The sequence below is a fragment of the Thamnophis elegans genome, chromosome 10 (assembly GCF_009769535.1).
Source record: "Thamnophis elegans isolate rThaEle1 chromosome 10, rThaEle1.pri, whole genome shotgun sequence".
NCBI lineage: Eukaryota > Metazoa > Chordata > Lepidosauria > Squamata > Colubridae > Thamnophis > Thamnophis elegans.
In genome coordinates this window covers 35397597-35419335 of record NC_045550.1, presented here as the reverse complement: position 1 = coordinate 35419335, position 21739 = coordinate 35397597, and the positions used below count along the sequence as shown (strand labels likewise).

The window sequence follows — 21739 nt, the reverse complement described above, 5'->3', positions numbered from 1 at the left end:
ATATTTTGGAATTTTAAGGTTTCCTCATCTGAATATTGATCCATGTTTCCAAAAAAAAAGAAGAAAGAAAAGAAAAAAAAACTAAATGCCACTGCCACTCTAGCCTTCCAGGCCTCTTTTATTTTTCTTATTTTAGGTTGACTTGAACACAAGTGCTTTTATGCTCTTCAAAGGAGAAGAGTTCTGTTTTTCCCCTTTCTTTCCCCTGCCAAAATAGTTCTCAAAGGCACCTGTGAAAACAATTCATGCCCTTGGCTGTTTATCAGTTTCTGTAAACAAGTTGCAAACCCTTCAGCTACCAAGTCAGTGAAATAAAAGAAGAAAAAGAGAAGAATACGTTGTTTCAAAAACTCCAGCCTCTGACCCCCGAGTGGCAGTGTTGCTACTTTTCACTTTATAATATTTATGTCTGGCTTACAGGAAACAAACAAAGATTTCTTTTAATAACAAGTAATAGGAAGAATTGTTAAAATAAGAAGGAAGGTTTTAATCCAAAAGTCAAGAAATAAAGCAACAAAAAGCAGGAAAAAAAATCAATCCGTTCACTTTAAGACGAGAAATAAGAAACATTGCGAGCACCTCAATCCACAAAGAATAGTTACAAAGAAAAAAAAAAGCTTTCCAAAACAATCCAATATGGGTTGGATTTCGCCACTCAATTATTTTGCTTAAGGATCTAATTTGGCTTTAAAAAAAATTTCTTTGGACTGTCTTTCAGAAAATAGAAAAAAATACCTCACCAGATGGAATCACTTTCTGTTTTCACTTCCTTCATTCCAGAGCTGTCCTGACTTCATCAGCCTGTAGGCTACCTGTTTACCGCCAGCTTGAAGCGCTTCCCTTGGGTCGATCAGGGACTTTGCGATGTCCCTGAGACCAGCAAGGCTTCGTCTTCCTGATCACCATCTCTATGGGACGGTTTAGGTCTCAATGGATCGTCCAGTGGCAAAAGTGTCAATGGTGGTCTCGAAGTATCGACACCGTACATTGTGACAATGAGATATTGGCTCCTCCTTCCGGCTATAGTGAAACAATTTTGAAGTTACCGTATCTGACAATTTTCTATTAGAATACTTTCTTTAAAATCAATGATAAAAGACATGCTGACAGGAGGAAAAGGAAACAAATAGATGTGCAAAAAAGTAGGCAGATAATTACAAATTCCAGTACATTTTTTGTCCTACAATTTTAGAAACCTTACCACTGTTGTATTTCAAAATTAAATAGCAAATGCTGTTTCTAATCTAGCTAAAACGCCTTTGTTACATTTTTATTTTAAGCAAGTTGCTTGGTTCCTTTTCTTCTTATATCTGAGCTCTCCAGACAGTTTTAGATGTATTTATTTATTTGTCTGTGTTCCCTGGAGCTACTAAACAAGCTTTTGCAGCTTTTTAAATATATTGTTCGAAATTCAAATGGCTGAATTAAAAACGGGAATCTTGCCCACATATTACTAGGCATTTCCCCGACAGTTGGATGAAAACTGTTCACTTTTATTACCACTTCGGCAATAAAATGCACGAGTAAATGTTCAAGCTTAACTATTCTCTTAGAAGTTCACACTAAATATATTACATTAATTTGTTTAGTCCTTGGACAAGAAATCATTACATATGGACTATTACTTGCATTATCATTACATTATAGTAGGATCATTATGAAAAATAACAGTTCTAATCAATAAGAACATATATAAAAGTGCACTGGACTAAAACACCCAACTTAAAATACTTAATGCAAGTAGAATGAATAATAGTTTTAAGAAGATTATTTAAGAAAGGTTAAAATAATAATTCATTATCACAATGGGAATGATCACTGATAGCCCATAAACAATATAATGAAATTAAATTGACCTCAAAAATACAGGCTACAATGTCATTTGGTGAAAAATACAGATTTTTAGCAAGAAATGTACCTATAGGAATAATGCCTAGCTTAACAATATAATGTACCAGAATTAATAATTCTGGTAAATGATATCAAAGAATAATTAACTCAACATTCTGATGTACTATAAATCTGTATCTAACAAATAGTTTGTCAAAACTATATTCAGTATAAATTTACAAAAATCAATATATTAGAAGAATTCATGCATTGCTTACTGGTTTGCATAGACAATCATTACTCCCTTTTGATAATCCTGTAATCCCTTAATTTGGGGTGACTGAATGGATATCAGCATTTACTGGATGGCTGCCCTTCCTAATGCCACATTTTTTCCCTTGTGTCTTAGGAAGAAAAGAGCTGCTGCTATCTAAGGACTTCCTTAGTGGGAGGTGAGTGCTTTATCACTAGGCCACGATGCCACTGATTTGTATATACAAACATTAAGGGCTGTATATCTGTAATAGTTGTATAAATCTAATTCATATTTTTGGATTATTATTTGTATTGTAACTCTTATATTAAATTTAAATTATAAATTAAAAGGAAAAATATAAAAAAACTGTATAAGAAAATCAAAGTGTAATATAGAATGTGTAAGCCAAATACAAATATCAAATATTCAGACATCGATTCTGCATTTTTATAATTAAAAGTAATCTCAATGTCTATGTGCATTTATATAAATATATGTTCTTTTCCACATGTATAATAAATTATTATTAACACATAAATTACAAGCCATTTACATAATAAAGTTTACTTTTTTCAATATAAAACATCTGGTATATTATTATTAAAATGTCTCATCTTATACAAAGTCCTCATGAAGACCTCATGATCACACACAAACTATCCTAAAAGAGTTTCATCACTGATGTATGCCTTAGCAAAAGGTGTGGTTGATCTATTTTCATCCATCATTTCTAGTGATTCTAAACGTAGGCAGTGTTTGGATTAACTGAAGGAAGGGAAGCACTGTGACACATAACATCTCTTACACAATTATGTGAGGTGAAAATACTATTTAGTCAAATGTAAAAAGTCTGCCAGACAAAGTACATGATACTGGCTAATGGAATTATAAGAATTCTGGGAAATAGAAGGGAATGAATATGATAGAAAGCAAACTACATTTTTTATCTTTGCTCCTGCTATCTAGCAATACTATGTAAACAGATCTCAGAGCCAACAATGGTCACAAAAAGAAGCCTGTTAAATGAAAACTTCCTCGTTTGAAGCTTATATAAGATGTACAAAAAGTTACTTGAAAAGTTGTTAAGGGAGACATTGTTCAGATAGTTCAGAAAATGGAAGTTTGTATTTGCTTTTACCAAAAAAAAAACCCTGCATGCTAATAGGCACATTTGATATAGAACAAGATGGGTGCCATGTAAATCCAACAAATAAAAAAATAAAAAATAAATGTTAGAATGAACAATAATATGAATAGTGTTATTCCAGATATCTGCATAAATATTTATTAAACTTTTATTTTTCAATTGAAAGACAAGGACAATTAAGTGTTAGATTAAGAACAATATTCAAGGGGAATTCAGATTCAAAATAAAAACAAAATAGATAAGTGCAATTTTTCTGATGTATGTGTGAGTCAAGTAGTTATACTAAGCAAATACTTCAGAAGACTTGCTATAGAAATCTGTTAACTGATGGTATAAATGTTGTTCTATATTAAGATTGTGATCTTTTGATATATTTGTTTTAATATGTAACAGTTAACACTTTGGTAAAATGAAACACATTTTTGTCTAAGATGGTGATATAAAAATAAATAACATGCATAATAGAGAGCCTTCAGCCTTCAAGAAAGTTTGACAAGGTAATGCTTTCAAGGATATATAATGGGCTTCTTTGAATGCTGAACATCACTCACGTTGCCAAGCACTGACAAAGAGAAGTAGGATGATACTTGACTCTGAAGAAATCTTTTGATCAAAGTCTTGGTGAAGCAAATTGTCCCTTGGGAAATCTTCAGGTTTTATGGTCAAATTATATTACAGTGTCTGGATACTTTATGTATTGGGAAATACCAACATTCAATGAACTGTTCGGAAGTAATCAACTATAAGTTAAATCATGGTAACAAAATAGTATTAAATTAATTCATATTATATTTACAAGAGTTTGTTTGAAATATGGGTCTCTGTTTGCATATCCTGCAGGTTCTGGTGACTATTCTAATGACAAGAAGGGGAAACTTACTTGACAAACATAAAGAGGTGTACAAACGTCGATGCTATTTTGTGTGACCTGAATTTTTCTAAACTCTAACATTTCTAACATTCTTTATATACATATAACTTCACATTTATAAATGAATAGCTGAATATAGTATAATTGTGTTAAATTGTACATAATGCATAACCAAGTGTTGCCTCATTGCTAAATTAAAACTCCTAGCATTCCTAGGAAGCATTGCAAAGGTAAGAAATTCTAGTTGTAGTTTTGCAAAATCCAGAATGCCAACATTTCCCTTCATATTGTCTAAATAGTTGAATTTAAAAGGTTGCATTAGCTTTGTGAGGGGATTAAGCCATTAATATGAATTAAGAGCCGAGGTGGCGCAGTGGTTAAATTCAGCACTGCAGTTCAGCAGTTTGGCTGTTCAAATCCCACCAGGCTCAAGGTTGACTCAGCCTTCCATCCTTCCGAGGTGGGTAAAATGAGGACCCAGATTGTTGTTGGGGGCAATATGCTGACTCTGTAAACCGCTTAGAGAGGGCTGAAAGCCCTATGAAGCGGTATATAAGCCTAACTATTGCTAAACTTGGGTTGAAATTTACTGTGATATTCTTCTTTTCCGGATGACTGTAAAGGACAATGGTGTTTTATAATCAGATTATCTTAGTTATTATAATAAAATGAGGATGGCAAAACCCATTTAATTTCATAACAATGAAATTAATAAAGTAATAAAGCAAGCACTATGAACATAATACCACTAGCTATGTTGTCTTAGATCCTATATTCCATAGCTAACTTTCATGGTATTTCCGCTTTTAAGGTCTTTAGATTTCTGAAACAGAATATATCTCTTCAAGGGCTTATAATATTTTAACCTGCCAAATTAACAATTGTATTAGGCAAGAACTATATCCAGCAGCTCAGAATGTATACATTTTAGTGTTCCCTTTCTCACCTGTTTTCTTTCAATTATTTTGGATATTCATAATTATGGCATTTATAAAAAATTGAAAAAGTATGCTATTCATTAAATTTAGATTGTAATTTTCCTGTCCTTGTTGCATTTGAGACTTCTTTAGCATTCTACTGCAGAATATTAATAGCCATCATGTGGGAGATTAAATGTCAAATGAATTATCTTAATTACGCAAGATAATCTTATATGACCTGGAGAAAAGCTATGGAAAAGCAAATATTGCCTTTGATGTTCCCCTGCCACACCCAAAAACCTATTGTTAATCGTACTATAAATTGCCATAGTAGGTTACATTTTGTTGAGTGCTTCAAACATGCAAGTTGATAGCATTATTGTTATGCAAAATGAGGCAGTAGAGCCTAAGGGAGAGAAAAACAATTCTCTCTACATATTATTTATTCAGAATATACTGTCCCTTTCAGCTTTTTCTCAAAGGACTTTTCTTCTGCCCTTAGGATAGGCTTGTAATGGCTTTTCCATTACAAATATTAACTTTCAGTAGTTTTTGCAAATTAGCCTTGGTATAGCAATAGCGATAGCCCTTAGTCTTATATATTGCTTCACAGTGCTTTACAGCTCTCTCTAAGCGGTTTACAGAGTCAGGATATTGCCCCACCAATCTTGGTCCTCAGTTTATTGACCTCGGAAGGATAGAAGGCTGAGTCAACCTTGAGCCTGGTGAGATTCGATCTGCCAAACTGCTGGCAGTTGGTGATCAGCAGAAGTAGCCTGTAGTACTGAACTCCAAATATTGCACCACCATGGCATAAATAAGAATTGCACTATTTTGAATATTTTAGGCATAAAGCAATCTTGACTCACATATACAGAGACTGAGGATGAACAACAAAGTTGGTGGGAACAATTTCCTTCCTTTAAATAGGCCAAATCTTTATGCAAGAACTATATAAAAACTTTGTAATGTTCAAAGACTGTCACTTTTTTAAAGAGAATCAGAGAAAACACGTTGTCCTATAGCAGGGATAGCGAACCTTTTTTGGCTCCTATGCCAAAAGCGGGAAGAGCGCAGGGGGTCATGACCAGGTGTGCCACACCCATAATGCTATGTGCATGTGCGACCAGCACCCCTCTCCCCGCTTTTGGCACAGTTTTTTTACCCTCCCCAGGCTCCAGAGGCTTTCTAGGAGCCTAGGGAGGATGAAAACAGCCTCCCCCGCCCTAAAGCCTCTGGAGCACAAAAAACAAAGTTACAGGGAATCCGTAAGTTTGGGAATGGTGACTTCTAGTTTGCTCATAGGGCCGGTTTTCCGGAGCCTTCAGTGAAGCCAACTACTACTGGTTTGGCTGAACCAGTCCGAACCAGTAGGATACCACCACTGATCCCAATAATATCAGCAGTATATTAGATAATAGTATATTAATCAACACATGGCCAACTGAATGCACCTTTCTACAACCACATGGACAAAGATATCCTTAGAAAGGAATACCTGAATATCAACCCTGTAACCTATGGAAGGGATTGTATTAGGACATGCCCCTATGAATACTCTTCTCAGTTTGACTTTAGTAAGTCCAGAGTGATTTTTGGGCAATTTGTAGGGACTCTGTAAATTTTCAGAAATTAAATTAAATGTCCTTTATCAATCCTTTAGACAGTAATGTCTCATAGGCAGAGTTTAAACATCTTCTTGTCTTCATTTGAACATTGGACACTATCTAGCCAGCAGTGTGCAGCAGCTGCCAAAAAAACCAACAAAGTTCTAGGCTGCATAAACAGAGGATAGAATCAAGATCATATCAAGTGTTAATACCACTTTATAATGCCTTGGTTAAGGCCACACTAGAAATACTGCATTCATTTTGGTCGCCACAGTGTAAAAAAGATGTTGAAATTCTAGAAAGAGTGCAGAGAAGAGAAACAAAAATGATAAAGGGACTGGAGGCTAAAAAATATGAAGAGCGGTTGCAGGACCTGGGTATATCTAGTTTAATGAAAAGAAGGACTAGGGGAGACATGATAGCAGTGTTCCAATATTTCAGGGGCTGCCACAAAGAAGGAGGAGTCAAACTATTCTCCAAAGCACCTGAGGGTAGGACAAGAAGCAATGGGTGGAACCCAATCGAGGAGAGAAGCAACTTAGAACTAAGGAGAAATTCCCTAACAGTTAGAGCAATTAATCAATGGAACAACTTGCCTCTGTAAATTGTGGGTGCTTCATCATTGGAAGTTTTTAAGAAGAGATTATACAACCATTTGACTGAAATTGTGTAGGATTTCCTGCCTGAGGAGGGGGTTGGACTAGAAGACCACCAAGGTCAATCTATTCAATTTTCTATGATCTATGTACTCTCTTTGTTCTAAGAACAGTTAATCAACGGAACAACTTGCCTCCGTAAATTGTGGATGCTCCATCATTGGAGATTTTTAAGAAGTGATTGTATAAACATTTATCTGAAGTGGTCTAGGCACCTAAGCAGGGGGTTGTACTAGAAGACCTCCACAGTCCCTTCTAACTTGTTTATGTTATTTAATGGATTTACGAGCCGTTTTCTGGTCCACTTCATATATTCACTTCACAACACTTTTTACAACCAGCAACTGTTCTGTCATGCCAGCATATTGGTCGATTTTCCTGAAAGATTCAGTAGAAATGAAACAGGAAAGAAAATTTGAATATATCTATCCTGGCCTTATCCATATTGCAAAATCTATGACAGGAAAAAAATACCCAACATCCTACTGCTTAGAAACTATGTTCAAAGTACATTTTCTGCAGATTAACTCTAAATAAGAAAGTAATTCAGATCTAGATTACAGAACATTTGCTTATCTTTAGATGACCAGACTTTCCAATCATTACATTTCCAGTATAAAATTCACCTGAATTTGATCAAGGCTATTTTGGCTATTTGCAACTCTATTCCCTATTTCCTCCATTCTTCCAGTGCTTAAACAAATCAAATAAGCAATGGTGAAGCTGACATGTTTACATGAGAAATAGACCACCTATTAACAAATTAGGAGCTGCTTATCATCTATGGCTGTGATGGCGAACCTATAGCCTGTATGACAGAGGTGGCACACAGAGCTCTCTCTGCTGGTACATGTGCCGTCGCTCCAGGTCAGATCTTGTGGTGTTTCTTTTGTGAGCTTCTGTTTCCCTGAAAACGACGAAACAGAAACTCAATGAAAGAAAAAGATCTTACCTCTTACTGCACTGCTGGTATTGGGATGTCCCACCTCCTGCCATGTCTTTGCGTCTCTGCTGCGCATGTGTTCATGTGCGCTCATGTCCATGTCTGCCCATGTGCACCTTTCCATTTGGGCATGTGCATGTATGCAGTTTGGGCACTCAGTGTCTAAAAGGTTCGCCATCACTGTTCTATGGCTTGTCAGCTTTGGAGAAAACCTGCCTGAAGACCAAAATTCCCTATGCATAGAAACAATGGATCTAAATTTCATACCATTTGATCTCCTTTGGCACAATGTAGTATTATTTGATTTGCATCATCAAATCAAAACTGGCTCTGTACCTTCGTCTTACAAAACCCTATGTCAGAAAATTGAAGAATGAATTAAATGAATTATCAATTTTACCAATCAGCATAGTTAGAGTTTGAATAAATCAGATGTATTTGAAATCATACTACATTTTGCCCTAGAATATGAAGCACTCCAGAGGATAATAAATGCCATAATGTTGCTGTTCTTAATTATGTCTTAATGGAGATTATTTTAAATTGATTTTTATATGAGCCACTCAGAATCCATGAAATCAGATGGGACATAAATTGTGTAAATACTATAAATTATGTAAGAAATATGCATGAATATTTTTGGCAGGTCACAGACCAACCAAACATATTGAAGTAGGAATAATTTGGTCTGAAGAAATGAATATGAGGTTTAATGAGGTCTATATAAATAAAAATTTACTTCCCATTTAAGAAAGTATATTAAATTATACTATTGTATTACATCTAAATTATTTAAACTTGATTTTTGGGAGCTCTGAATAGCAGATTTTCCTTGTTTATAGCAACAGTCTTTAAAAAAAAACATAGTTAAGTAGTTCAGCCAAATTGCTGTTTATTCTCTTGGTAAGCTCATTCCCTGGAACTTGACTTTTTTATATTCCTCTTCAGTCTCCAAGTATTCAGCGGGAAGCAATACTTCCAGCCTTCAAGCACCTTTACTCAGCAATCAACAGCTCTCACAAAATACTACTTGCAATGAACAGCTATTCAGAAAATGATCATCTACGTTTTCACAGGTCAATAGGCAACTCTTCACAATACAGTTTTTCATCTTATTTAATTTCTCCATAAATTTCAATTAGTTCTGTTTCCTTCCACAAATGAGACAAAAAACACTTTTCAGAATACTGCATAGTTTTTTTCTTAATCTAAAATACTTTCATCTCCATATAGTTTACTTGTTAATTAGAAGAGTGGGTTTTCTATGTGGTGCAAAAACTAGAAGAGACCTAGGATGACCATGTTTTAAGGCAGTGGTCCCCAACCCCCAGTCCGCGGACCGGTGCCGGGCCGTGGAGTACCTGGCACCGGGCCGCGCAGCGGCCGGGGGCCATGATCGCTCTTTTAAATCTGCTCCTCTTAAATGCATTTCTCTCCCCCCCCTTTGGTCCCACCCTCGGCTCTCTCTCCCTCCCTCCCTCGCCATCTCCTCCCTTCTCTCTCCCCCCCTCCCGCACCGATCCATCGCCAGGGAAAGAGAGAGTGAGAGAGTGAGAGAGGAGAGAGAGAGGGAGGGAGGGAGGAAGTCAAGAAAACTGTTCCGGCCGCCGCTGAAATGACTCAGTAACTTTTGCGCTTGGATCTGCTTTTTCAAACCTCCCCCAATCATCATCGCCACCCTCTTCCTCCTCCTCCACCACCACCGTTTGTTCCGCTAAAGCTCCTAAAGCTCTCTCCTCGGCTTTTCCTGCTTTCTCCCTGTCACCCAGATGCATGCTGTGGTTCGCGAGTGCGGCTCGGTTTTATGTGTCCGCTTCTCTCCCTTTCTCTCCACACCCCCCCCCACCTCCATTTAATTATTTTTTTTTAAAAGAAAGAAAATCGTAGTTCTGCCAATTGCAAAAAAAAAAGTGTGTGTGCGTGCATATCTGCCGGCGGGTGTGTGTGTGTGTGTGTATGCACGCGCGGAGAGAGACTGGTTGGAAAGGAAGGACAGGACTGGCGGTGTGTGTTTCTGCAGACCCTCCGGTGGAGGCTGCACTAGCCGTCAGATCTGGTGTTTTTTTTTCCCCCCTCTCCTTTTTCTGGCAGGTTGTTTTAATCCTTGCTAATTACTTTCTGTTCTTCGCTTGCCAGCTTCCTTCCCACCCTCCTTCCTCCTCCTCCCCCCCCGGCCGGGTGCGCCTCCCCGCTTTTACTCCCAAACAGTTATATATTTATATATATATATATTTATTTTCTCTCTCTCCACGGCATTCGCGCGCACGCGCTCTGTTCTTTGCCCGCGGAATGTGGTGGGGAGGGGGAGGGCGGGCAGAAAGTTTGAGGGTCCGGGTTGAGGGTTCAGGATGGTCTTTGAGGAACATAAGTCTGTCCGGGTGGGGGGGGCATATTAAAGCACTTTATATTTATGTAATTGTATTTTATTTTGTAAGGCATGTTTAAATACAATAAAATAAAAGTTGTTTAATCAAAACAATCTGATATATAAACAATCAATGTGTTGTCACGAACAACGCCCCCCCCACCCCTGCGCCCGCTCAGCGGGCCACGGTAAAATTATCAAAGGCTGACTGGTCCGCGGCGATAAAAAGGTTGGGGACCACTGTTTTAAGGGACCTGGAACATGTTTATTCGTTTGGAGCATATACAATGGCATCACAGTGTGACTGGTGGCTCGCCTGCGGCTGGGTGTTTCTAAGATTTTAAGAACAACAGTTGCTTCACAAAGACAGAGATTATGATATCTTGTTTTCTTCCTTTCACTATTTACAAGTATATTAGGGGAAAACTGAACTATTTACAGCAGAGTGTTCAAATTTCCCAGCCATGAATTTTGTCTACTTCTTTCCTGGAGCTATTGCTAACAACAATCCACTCTGTTGTTTAGCTGCCAACAACCATCCTATCCTAGGCATATATGTGGGGATAGACAACACTACTAGTTTCATTGATGTGGAATGTAAAACAAAATAGAGCTTAAAGTTCCTATTGGCAGAGTCCTGTCTAAAATCATGGACAGATCTTTATCACAATAAAATTGTGTAACCTGTGACATCAGTATTACAGGTCCCACAGAGCTCCGGAATATATTCCACAGATCAATTCCAAAGTTGTAACTGAAATGTAATCTTAATAGAATAAAACAATAATTTCTTGATAATTCAGAATTAATCCACTAATATACACATTGCACTTACCTCAGACATGCAGGAAATATTTTGGTCTATGCTGAAGGACTTTTTAACATATGTTTTTCAAATTTCCACAAAGGAAATGTTAGCTAATTGCTTGTTCTTTCAGTAGTTGCTATATTTAAAAAGTCACAGAGTAAAATTAGAGCTTTACTCACAGGAGTAAAATTAGAGCTACCAACTATATATATGGTATACATATATGTGGTATATATACGTACGTACAATATATATATATATATATATAGTCATTTATGTTTGGCTCATATGCTGCCTCTAAGATACCATCCTCATTTTTCATAAGACAGCAGAAAAATCTCTTCAGGATATTGTCCTGCATAAAATATTTCACTAACACTATTAAAGAATTCAGAAACACTCTAATTCTCTCATTGTACCTTGTATTATGCTTTGCATGATGACTGTGACAAAGACCAAATAAGTGATTCAGAGCCGTTCTTTGGAACTTCTCTGAATAGAGAGAGACCAGGAGAGTATCTACAATTGCTTCTTGGAAAGAGTTTGCAGGACAGCAGACTTCTGTGGAGTCCAGTGCTGGCATCAGCCATCGTGCTAACAACCACAGTGGAGCCTTTTAAAGGACATTGGGTTCATTAACCTGACTTTCTAATCATTTTCAGAAATTGCCTATTTAACTAATTTAAGCCTATTAGAGATCTTTAGAAACAATAAGTTTGAAAAGCCATCTGGTGGGTTTACTTTCTTTATTGAACAAAATAAAAATTAACTATAAGCTTAAGAATTTAAAGATTTGGAAATAAATCACACAAAAAAAAAAAAACTTGTATCCAAGAAAATTAGAAATTAATTAAATGTACAAATTTGGAATATACAGACATGGGAATAATTATGTAAAATAAACAGTTTTTATGGAATTCAAATTGTTTCATCCATGTTAAGTCATAACACAAATTTGAGACTTTATTTATTTCAGAAACTGTATAGTAGATGGCACTAAAGAATCAAGCCAAAACAGGAAAAGGAAAAAAATATAAGTGAAAATTTCCCTTTGGTTTTTGGTTAGTACAGGAGTTTACAAAATGATACAACATGTTTTAGCATTTGAAATACTCCAGAAAATGTTCAAAAAATTAGGCTACAAATTAACAGCTACAATGTAAGAATAGATGCATATTTTTATGGACAGATTATATTAAAAAGAAGTTGATGAAGGAATGTCAAATGTGAAGCAAAATGACTAAGAAAATCATCTGGATCATGACTTTTTGCTGGATTTACAAAATAGATTTGCTAAAGCCTTTGGGATGGGAAAAGGAAATATGGAAGGAAGACCAAATCCTATGACAATATATGAATGAATCAAATATCAAGATAGTTAGAAGTAAAAACAAAAAATACAAAGTTGGTTTCTTTAACAAAAAATAAGACACATTTCTATGTCATATTTCCAACTTTCAAATCCAGAAAATAATCAAGTCTTCAAGGCCTTTCATAAGGGTTGGGGATAATGTGATATTATATTCTAAAAAGCAGACATCAAGACAGAATGTCTTCCTTGGGCCTACTACATGACAGTCTTTACTTTACTCATAGTATGACTCTCCTACCAGATCTCATGGGAAAGGTGAACACAACTGGGGAGAGACAATCCTTCATATAATGCAGCCATGTGGAATTAAAAAATAACTATGTAGAAGCCCTGCAGATCATCTTCCCAAAAATCTGTTTGTGAAAAATCTGTTCCCAAAAAGTATGGTGTGTATCAATCAGACTTCTAATTCAACCACAGTTTTAACTAAGCATCTAAGATAAAGTCAAATCTAAAAATGCTATGAAATTTCTGAAAGTTTAGCATTCATATAAAAGAGATATCAACAATCACCTTGAGATAAACCTATACCAACATTTATATAAAAAGAAAACACAAATTTATTTACACTCATGATATTGCCTCATTGGATAATGAAACATTTTCAACCAAACGTTCAAGCTCAGAGAGCATCAAGGATTCCAGAGTTGGTATATGTTTGTGTGCATGTGTTTGTAAAATAATTTGACAATTGTATATATTAGCCCATTTTTACATTAGTATAAATATCTTAGTGTAGAATAAATTGTCATTCTTTAACTATGCTGTATACTTAATAAGGTAGGTGTGTGTGTGTGTGTGTGTGTGTGTGTGTGAGAGAGAGAGAGAGAGAGAGAGAGATCCTATCATGACTCACCCATTGACAAACAGATTTCTAAAACTTAAATTATCCTAAAGAATACTCAAACTCTGAACTTTTAAAAAGTTGATCCCTTTCATATTTTACAAAAGTCAATAAAAACTGTATTCTTTTATTCCATCTCAGATGGCTTCTGAAGGATCTATGCACTATTCTGAATTGGCTGACTCACTTCAAATAATGTTTTGTTATGACTGAAAAGCATTTTTAAGAAGGTATCTTGCCTGAAGGGACCTACTCGGTAGAAAAACAATCTCTAAGTACTTTAATATGTCAATTTTAAAAAGTCAACGAATATTATATATAATATTCTATGAGTCATGATATCATATGCCATTACTAATCAGTTATTTAATAACTTCTGAAACTTTAATTATGTAATTTTTTCTATTCAAATATTCAGATTAAAATATACTATGTGTTTATTTTCCGTTAAAGGATTAAAGATTCCAACAGATGACATGACACTTGCTGAGTTATTTCATTATGGATTTTCCTAGACTAGGCACAGGAAGACTGAGTAATCAATTTCACTGTTCATCCTACTGTTCACAGGTAGGGGTAAAGCAACAAAATTTACACAGCATTCAAGAAGCACGAGCAGTCATTTTTCTAATCAAGATTGGAACCATCAGATAGCAGATTGATACTGAGGTCTATCTCAATTAGTATCTCATAGACATCATCAAGAATGCTTCAAGACTATATTAACCATTGTTTATAGAAATTTTTAAAAAATAAAATAAAATATTGATAAAGGAGCTGAACTCTCTTTCATTTTTTCTATTGTGGATATTTGTGTCTAAAATGTAATTAAATAGTTATTAATACTACCCAAGCACAGATTCCAACTAGATTATGATTATATACTCTACATATTTCAAGAATTTAGGCAGGTTAGAAATGATGCTTTTAATAAAATCATCAGGCTAATGACAATATAAAATGGTTTAGAAAGTTTATCACTTTCCTGCAGATATAGGAAAAAAAGTTAAAGCAGAAACCAAAGGAAATTTGTTGAAATCTGTTTTGATGCTGGTGCAAAAACATGTATTTATTAAACATAGTCCTCCTAGCCCTTCCTGAAACCAAAATTTACATTCTAAGTATTTTTCTGGGTATGTTTTTCTTAAGTCTTACACTATAAACCCCAGCCTCTGCTTTCAAGCAGTTAACAAAAAAAAAAAAATCCCACCTCTAAATTGTTGATGTATACTTGCAGGAAACCCATTTGAAATCTTCTGGAGCTCACATAGTTGTGTTCCAGAAGCCTACCAGATACATGGTATCCATAGCTAGTATAGCTTCAGGTGAATTCTATCAGTTCCCTGATCCTGAGTGGAATATATGTGTGGGTTTCAGTCGTAAGATTCAAAAATGTTTACTACTAGTTCTGTGGGTGTGGCTTGGTGGATGCGGCTTAATGGGCATGGTTTGGTGGGTGTGGCAGAGGAAGGATATTGTAAAATCTCCATTCCCACACCACTGCAGGGGAAGGATACTGAAAAATTCCAATTCCCTCCTAATCAGCTGGGATTAGGGGCGCAGAGAATACATGGGGCCGGGGCCAGTCAGAGGTGGTATTTATCGGTTCTTCAAACTACTCAAAATTTCTACTATCAGTTCTCCAGAACTGGTCAGAACCTGCTGAATACCACTTCTTATGGTTTTCATGAATGTAATGATATGTAGGAATGGTCTTAAGGGATGACGAGAAGAGATGATGCATAGGAACAATCAGATAAAATAAGCTCCAACTGAATAACGGGCAAAGAATGAAATTCTAAAAAGGACTGTCCTTAACACATCAAACTGTCAAAAGTGAGTGTTTCCTATTTTCAGGCTTGCAAGATGTTGTAGCCTGACAATAAAGTAAATTTAGCTCAACTGCTCATGTTTCATGTCTGATTTACCCAAGAGGCCTGACACATATACAAACTTCACTTACAAATAAATAATCAGTATTTATTTTATTGCCATGCATGGATCAGTAACTAGTAATTTATCTGAGGAAAATATAGAACTAAATAAAGTGGTTGAAGAAAGTAGTATTTTCCAAAGAGTGCATTACTTTGAGAAAAGAAGTTCAGACAATAATACTTGATAAAGTACTGTTCTTAATTTTGACAGAGTGATCTCAAGATGCTCCAGAGACAGCACAGTTGCTTATTGGGCTTGTAGCAAAGCTTGGGGCTGCAGTTATCTATGCAGAAATTGCTGGATGGTTACTGAAAACCAAAAATAGGTACAGAATTCTCTGAAATCATGAAATCTAATATAAATAGAAAGCAAGAGTTCTTTGAACACTTAGAGAACAGAATGACCTCTCAACTAGTGTTAAAGGATTTAGTAAAAAAATAATAATTAAAGTGTCTTATATTAATGAAGACTTTGGAAGAAAGGAACTATCTGAGAGAAGTACTACATTGTCTCACTGAAAAAGAGTGGGGGAAGCAAATTTCAGTTTAAGGCACATAAGGTCTCTTATGCAATGAAATGACTGCTACTAGAATGTTGTTTTCAGAGAAATAAGATGAACAGTAATCGGTTGAAGATGGTGAGTTATGGTGAAAGCCATTATAAAATGTTTCATAAGAGGATCAAAAAGAAATAATAGATCACTAACTGTAGAACAGAAGAAAAAATGTTACAGAATGTACAAAGAAATATCAAACATTGCTTCAATGCCAAAATGGAATGAATATTAAACTGAATGGTATTAGAATTTTCCCTTTTGCATAGTCTGAAAAATATGTAGCTAATTTTTGCAGGCCACACAAAAGGAAACATTTCAAGTCTCCTCAGTTTCATATTAATCGAATTTTGTCTTTGAAGCAATGTATCCTTGATATTTCTCTAATATTCTTTAATTTTACCTTTTGTATATTCTGCAAATATTTAGATACATTACTGTTGTGGAAGACCTCTGAGAAACAAGAATATTCATCGATGGTAGGCCTAAGGGAGTCTCATATCAAACATCCATAGTAAGAAGAAGGAAGGAGAGGTCTGGGAGGTATGCCTGTCTTTGATGGATAGATAACAGATATCACAGGACCGGTGATATTTATTTATTAATAAATTTGATAAGCAAAATGCAACAGGAACAAAATCCATGGCTACTAAGGGCACCACAAAATAATAATGGTGCAGTTAGCTATAACTGTAGATATTCTTGAGGATTCTATTTATCAGGGATTTTGGTAGAAAGAAATACAGGAGAGATCCATTAAAATAAACGTTACCTAGACTCTAGATATTTCAAGAATGAAAGAATTATCAATCATCCTAGGAAGCAGACAGATCATTTAGTCATTTAGTCATTTATTTGACATTTATAGGCCGCCCTTTTCCCTGAGGGGACTCAGGGCGGCTTACAATTAATAGGGAGGGAGTGCAAGACAGAACACAAGAAAAAAAGAAAAATGTGAATAAAAAAATAAACCAGTAAAACACAACATTCATACAGCATTCGGGTGGGGCAAGGTTAGGGTCTTATCCCCAGGCCTGACGGGATAGCCAGATCTTGAGGGCTGTGCGGAAGGTCTGGACGGTGGTGAGGGTGCGAATCTCCACGGGGAGATCGTTCCAAAGCGTCGGAGCTGCAACTGAGAAGGCTCTCCTCTGCGTAGTCGCCAGTCGGCACTGACTGGCAGATGGAATTCGGAGGAGGCCTACTCTATGCGATCTGATGGGACGCAGGGAGGTAATTGGCAGAAGGCGGTCTCTCAAATAGTCAGATCCACTACCATGGAGGGCTTTATGAATGGTAAGTAGCACCTTGAAGCGCACCCGAAGATCAACAGGTAGCCAGCGCAGCTCACGGAGGATCGGTGTTATGTGGGCGAACCGTGGTGCGCCCACGATCACTCGCGCGGCCGCATTCTGGACTAGCTGAAGTCGCCGGATGCTCTTCAAGGGCAGCCCCATGTAGAGCACATTGCAGTATTCCAGCCTAGAGATCACAAGGGCTCGAGTGACTGTTGTGAGGGCCTCCCGATTCAGGTAGGGCCGCAACTGACGTACCAGGCGAACCTGGGCAAATGCCCCCCTGGTCACAGCTGACAAATGATGGTCAAAAGTCAGCTGTGGGTCCAGGAGGACTCCCAAGTTGCGGACCCTGTCTGAGGGGTATAAATTTTGACCCCCCCAGCCTGAGTGATGGAACGTTGGCCAAATTGTTGGGAGGAAAACACAACAGCCACTCGGTCTTGTCTGGGTTGAGTACCAGTTTGTTAGCTCTCATCCAGTCCCTAACGGCCTCAAGACCCCGGTTCATCACGTCCACCGCTTCATTGAGTTGGCACGGGGCGGACAGATACAACTGTGTATCGTCCGCGTATTGATGGTATTTTATTCCGTGCCTCCGAATGATCTCACCCAGCGGTTTCATGTATATGTTGAATAGTAGGGGGGATAAGACCGAGCCCTGCGGCACCCCATAAGTTAGGGGCCTCGGGGACGATCTCTGCCCCCCCACCAACACCGACTGCGACCTGTCTGAGAAGTAGGAGAACCACTGCAAAATAGTGCCTCCCACTCCCACCTCCCGCAGTCGTCGCAGAAGGATACCATGGTCGATGGTATCGAAAGCCACTGAGAGGTCAAGGAGAACCAGGATGGACGCATGGCCTCCATCTCTGGCTCTCCAGAGATCATCGGTCAATGCGACCAAAGCGGTTTATGTGCTGTAGCCGGGCCTGAAGCCGGACTGGAAGGGGTCAAGATAGCTAGCTTCCTCCAAGGTACACTGAAGCTGGAAGGCCACCACCTTCTCAACAACCTTCCCAACAAAGGGAAGGTTGGAGACTGGACGGTAGTTATTAAGAACGGCTGGATCCAAGGATGGTTTCTTCAGGAGGGGTCTCACCACCGCCGCTTTAAGTGCGGCGGGGAAGTGCCCCTCCCGAAGGGAGGCGGTAACGACCGCCTGGATCCAGCCTCGTGTCACCTCACTGCTGTTGGCAACCAGCCAGGAGGGACACGGGTCCAGTATACAGGTGGAGGCACTCACAGCTCGCATAGCCTTGTCCACATCCCCGGAGGCAACATCCTGAAACTCAACCCAGAGATGGTCTGCCAAGTTATCCCCCTGTGTCTCGGCTGGATCTGCAGGAGTGGAGTCCAAGTCCGACCGAAACCGAGCAACTTTGTCCGCCAAGAACTGGACATACTCCTCAGCCTTACCCTGTAAGGGGTCCCCTGCCTCCCTCCTATTTAGGAGGGAGCGGGTTATCCTAAACAGGGCGGCTGGGCGGGACTCGGTGGACGCAACCAAGGTGGCAATGTGTGTTCTTTTAGTTGTCCTTAGTGCCCGGATGTATTCCTTGGTGCATGCTGTCAGAAGTGCTCGGTTCGATTCGGACCTATCGGACCTCCACAAGTGCTCTAGGCGTCCCCTCCGGCACTTCATCTCCCGGAGCTCCTCGGTGAACCAAGGAGGCCTCCGGGATCCGCCGACCCAGAGGGGCCGTAGTGGCGCAATCCGGTCAAGAGACTCCGATGCTGCCGAGTGCCAGGCAGCAACAAGAGTCTCCGCCGAACTGTGGGCAACTTTGATCATGAATATTATCAGAATATCATATAAACAACTAGAAAAAGAAATCATAGTACATGCTGTAAGTGTAAGATGATGTATTTAAAATATTTCTAAACTGATAGAATATAACCAATAATTAAGGTAATGAAGATCCACTATAAATACACCTGTAATGTTACTTTTGAATAGAAAATTGCTGGAGGATGATTATCACTTTAGTGGCAATGATACTGGTATAATTTCATAATGCCCAAGAAAATAATGTTTTATGCTTTATTGCTTTACAAAAAAACCCCATGTGGACAAATATAAAATGATTGATAATAGATAGATGACGGTCACTCAGATGAGATATAAACAGCTATGGTTTGGAGTACTAATCTAATGGTGTCAGTAATGTAGATTTATATCTTCAATCAGCCCATCAGAAAAACAAATAAAACCAATATAAGAAAAACAATCCATTTCAACCTTCTGAAAAATGAAGCACACATCAAAACAGTGATAACAATATTGGGACTGCAGCTTGGTTAAGTGTGTTGGTTTTACCAAAGATGTTCTTGTAATTGTAGCATCTCTACTTTCCTATAAATTATACAGTCTGATCTAGAACAGCATTATGCAGATTGGTTTAGGGGTTTCTGTATGCTAATGAACTACTCAGTCAGTAATTTTTTTATTACTTTATTAATGTTACAACATTTTTAGTTCTGTGTTTTACAAATAAATATGGACAGATTACAGTTTTACAATAAAAATCAAAAAGATGGTATTAATTAGAAAAGACTGAATGAAACTAATGTTTCCTTTAAAGTTTAAAATTCAGTTCAACATTAGTTGATAACCTTAAGCAGTAATATACACATGCACATCACTCCACCAAAAAAAGTGTGTATAGTCAAGACTATGGTTTTCCCAGTTGCAATGTATGGCTGGGAAGGTTGGACCATAAGGAAGGCTGAGCGCCAAAGAATTGAGGCCTTTGAACTATGGTGCTGGAGAAGACTCCTGCAAGTCCCTTGGACTTCAAGATGATCAAACTGGTCAGTTCTAGAGAAGATAAACCCTGATTGCTCTTTAGAAGGTCATATCCTGAAGATGAAACTCAAATATAATAATAAGCCACATATGGGCCACATAATGAGAAGGAAGGCCTCACTGGAGAAGAGCCTAATGCTGGGAACAATTGAGGGAAAAACAAGAAGGGGAGGACAGATAATGAGGTGGCTGAATGGAGTCACTGAAGCAGTCAACATGAGCTTAAATGGACTCTAGAGGATGGTAGAGGACAGGAAGGCCTGGAAGAACATTGTCCATGGGACATGGGACATGTGGACATGACTAATAACAACAAAAATCATGCACAACTTCTTGGGAAGATTTTTTTTTAAAAAAAGGAGTCAGAAACTAGCTCAAAATTATTAGAGCTGACTATTTCTTGTAACTATACAAAAATCAATATATGTCCATCTATAAGTCCATCTATAGATAACCTTGTTACTTAATTATATTTTTGTCATTACATTTATATATAATTCCAAGGAAAATTAATCATTAATAATTATCCCTAAATAATAGAGAAAGCTTTAACTTCTCTACCATCAATTGAAGTCTCAAGTATTTCAAAACTGGACAATTGACATAAAAATGTTTTATCAATCACACTTTTTTATTCAAGATTATAAATGCATGATTCAAGTAATACTTATCCAGAAATGATTAAGATGCTAGCCTCAAACATTAGCTACATCTAGTCATAACTTCGATATCTAGCAACAGTAATGAATCCAGGACTGCTACCAGATTGTAATGTTTGCTTCTTGAAGTAAGCACTTCAGGATGTAGTGTAGGTCCCTTCAGTCAAACTCAAGAACTATTCATTTCAGACACCTTTCTGATAAGATTTTATTTAATTTTATGCTCTTCATCCAATACATTTCATTTAGGACATACGCAGCCTCTCCTAATAGCAATGGCACTTAGACTTATATACTGCTTTATGTTGCTTTACAGCCCTGTCTTTGCAGTTTATAGTGTCAGCACGTTGCCCCCAACAATCTGGGTCCTCATTTTACTGATCTCAGAAGATGGATTGAACTGCTGGCAGTTGGAAGAATTAGCCTGCAATACGGCAGTCTAACCACTGCATCACCAGGGTTCATCATGATGTCATAGGAGAAATAGTGAAAAATAACACCAGTAACAGATGCATGTTGCAACAGATGCCATTTGTTTCATGTTGGTAAATACTGGAGATAAGAAAATATCTCATACTCAAACATTCTAGTATGTAATAAAGGTAAACTAAAGAATCTACAATTATTTTTATTTTAGTTGTAAAAATAAACAATAGCACCATAATAATTGCAGTATATCAGTATTCTTCTTATAATGCATCCTACAGGTATAACCATTTTTTTTCACAAAATCACTTAAAGAGTTACATTTATGTATTTTTAGGAAAATGTGAAATTTCAGTATATTGTCTTGATTGTAAATAAGATAAAGAATTTGGAAGAATAAACTGAAAGGTATTAGTATGTATAAAATGAAAGAGACACGA

General features: G+C 37.3%; 1 protein-coding gene across 1 annotated transcript in view; it reads right to left on the bottom strand.

The window, feature by feature from the left end:
* CLSTN2 (calsyntenin 2) overlaps positions 1–8333 on the bottom strand; it is a 198291-nt gene extending 189958 nt beyond the window's left edge. The window contains 1 exon segment of the mRNA XM_032225672.1: positions 8243–8333. Coding sequence (XP_032081563.1) covers positions 8243–8333 — 91 coding nt within the window.
* Between the last annotated feature and the right edge of the window lie 13406 nt (positions 8334–21739).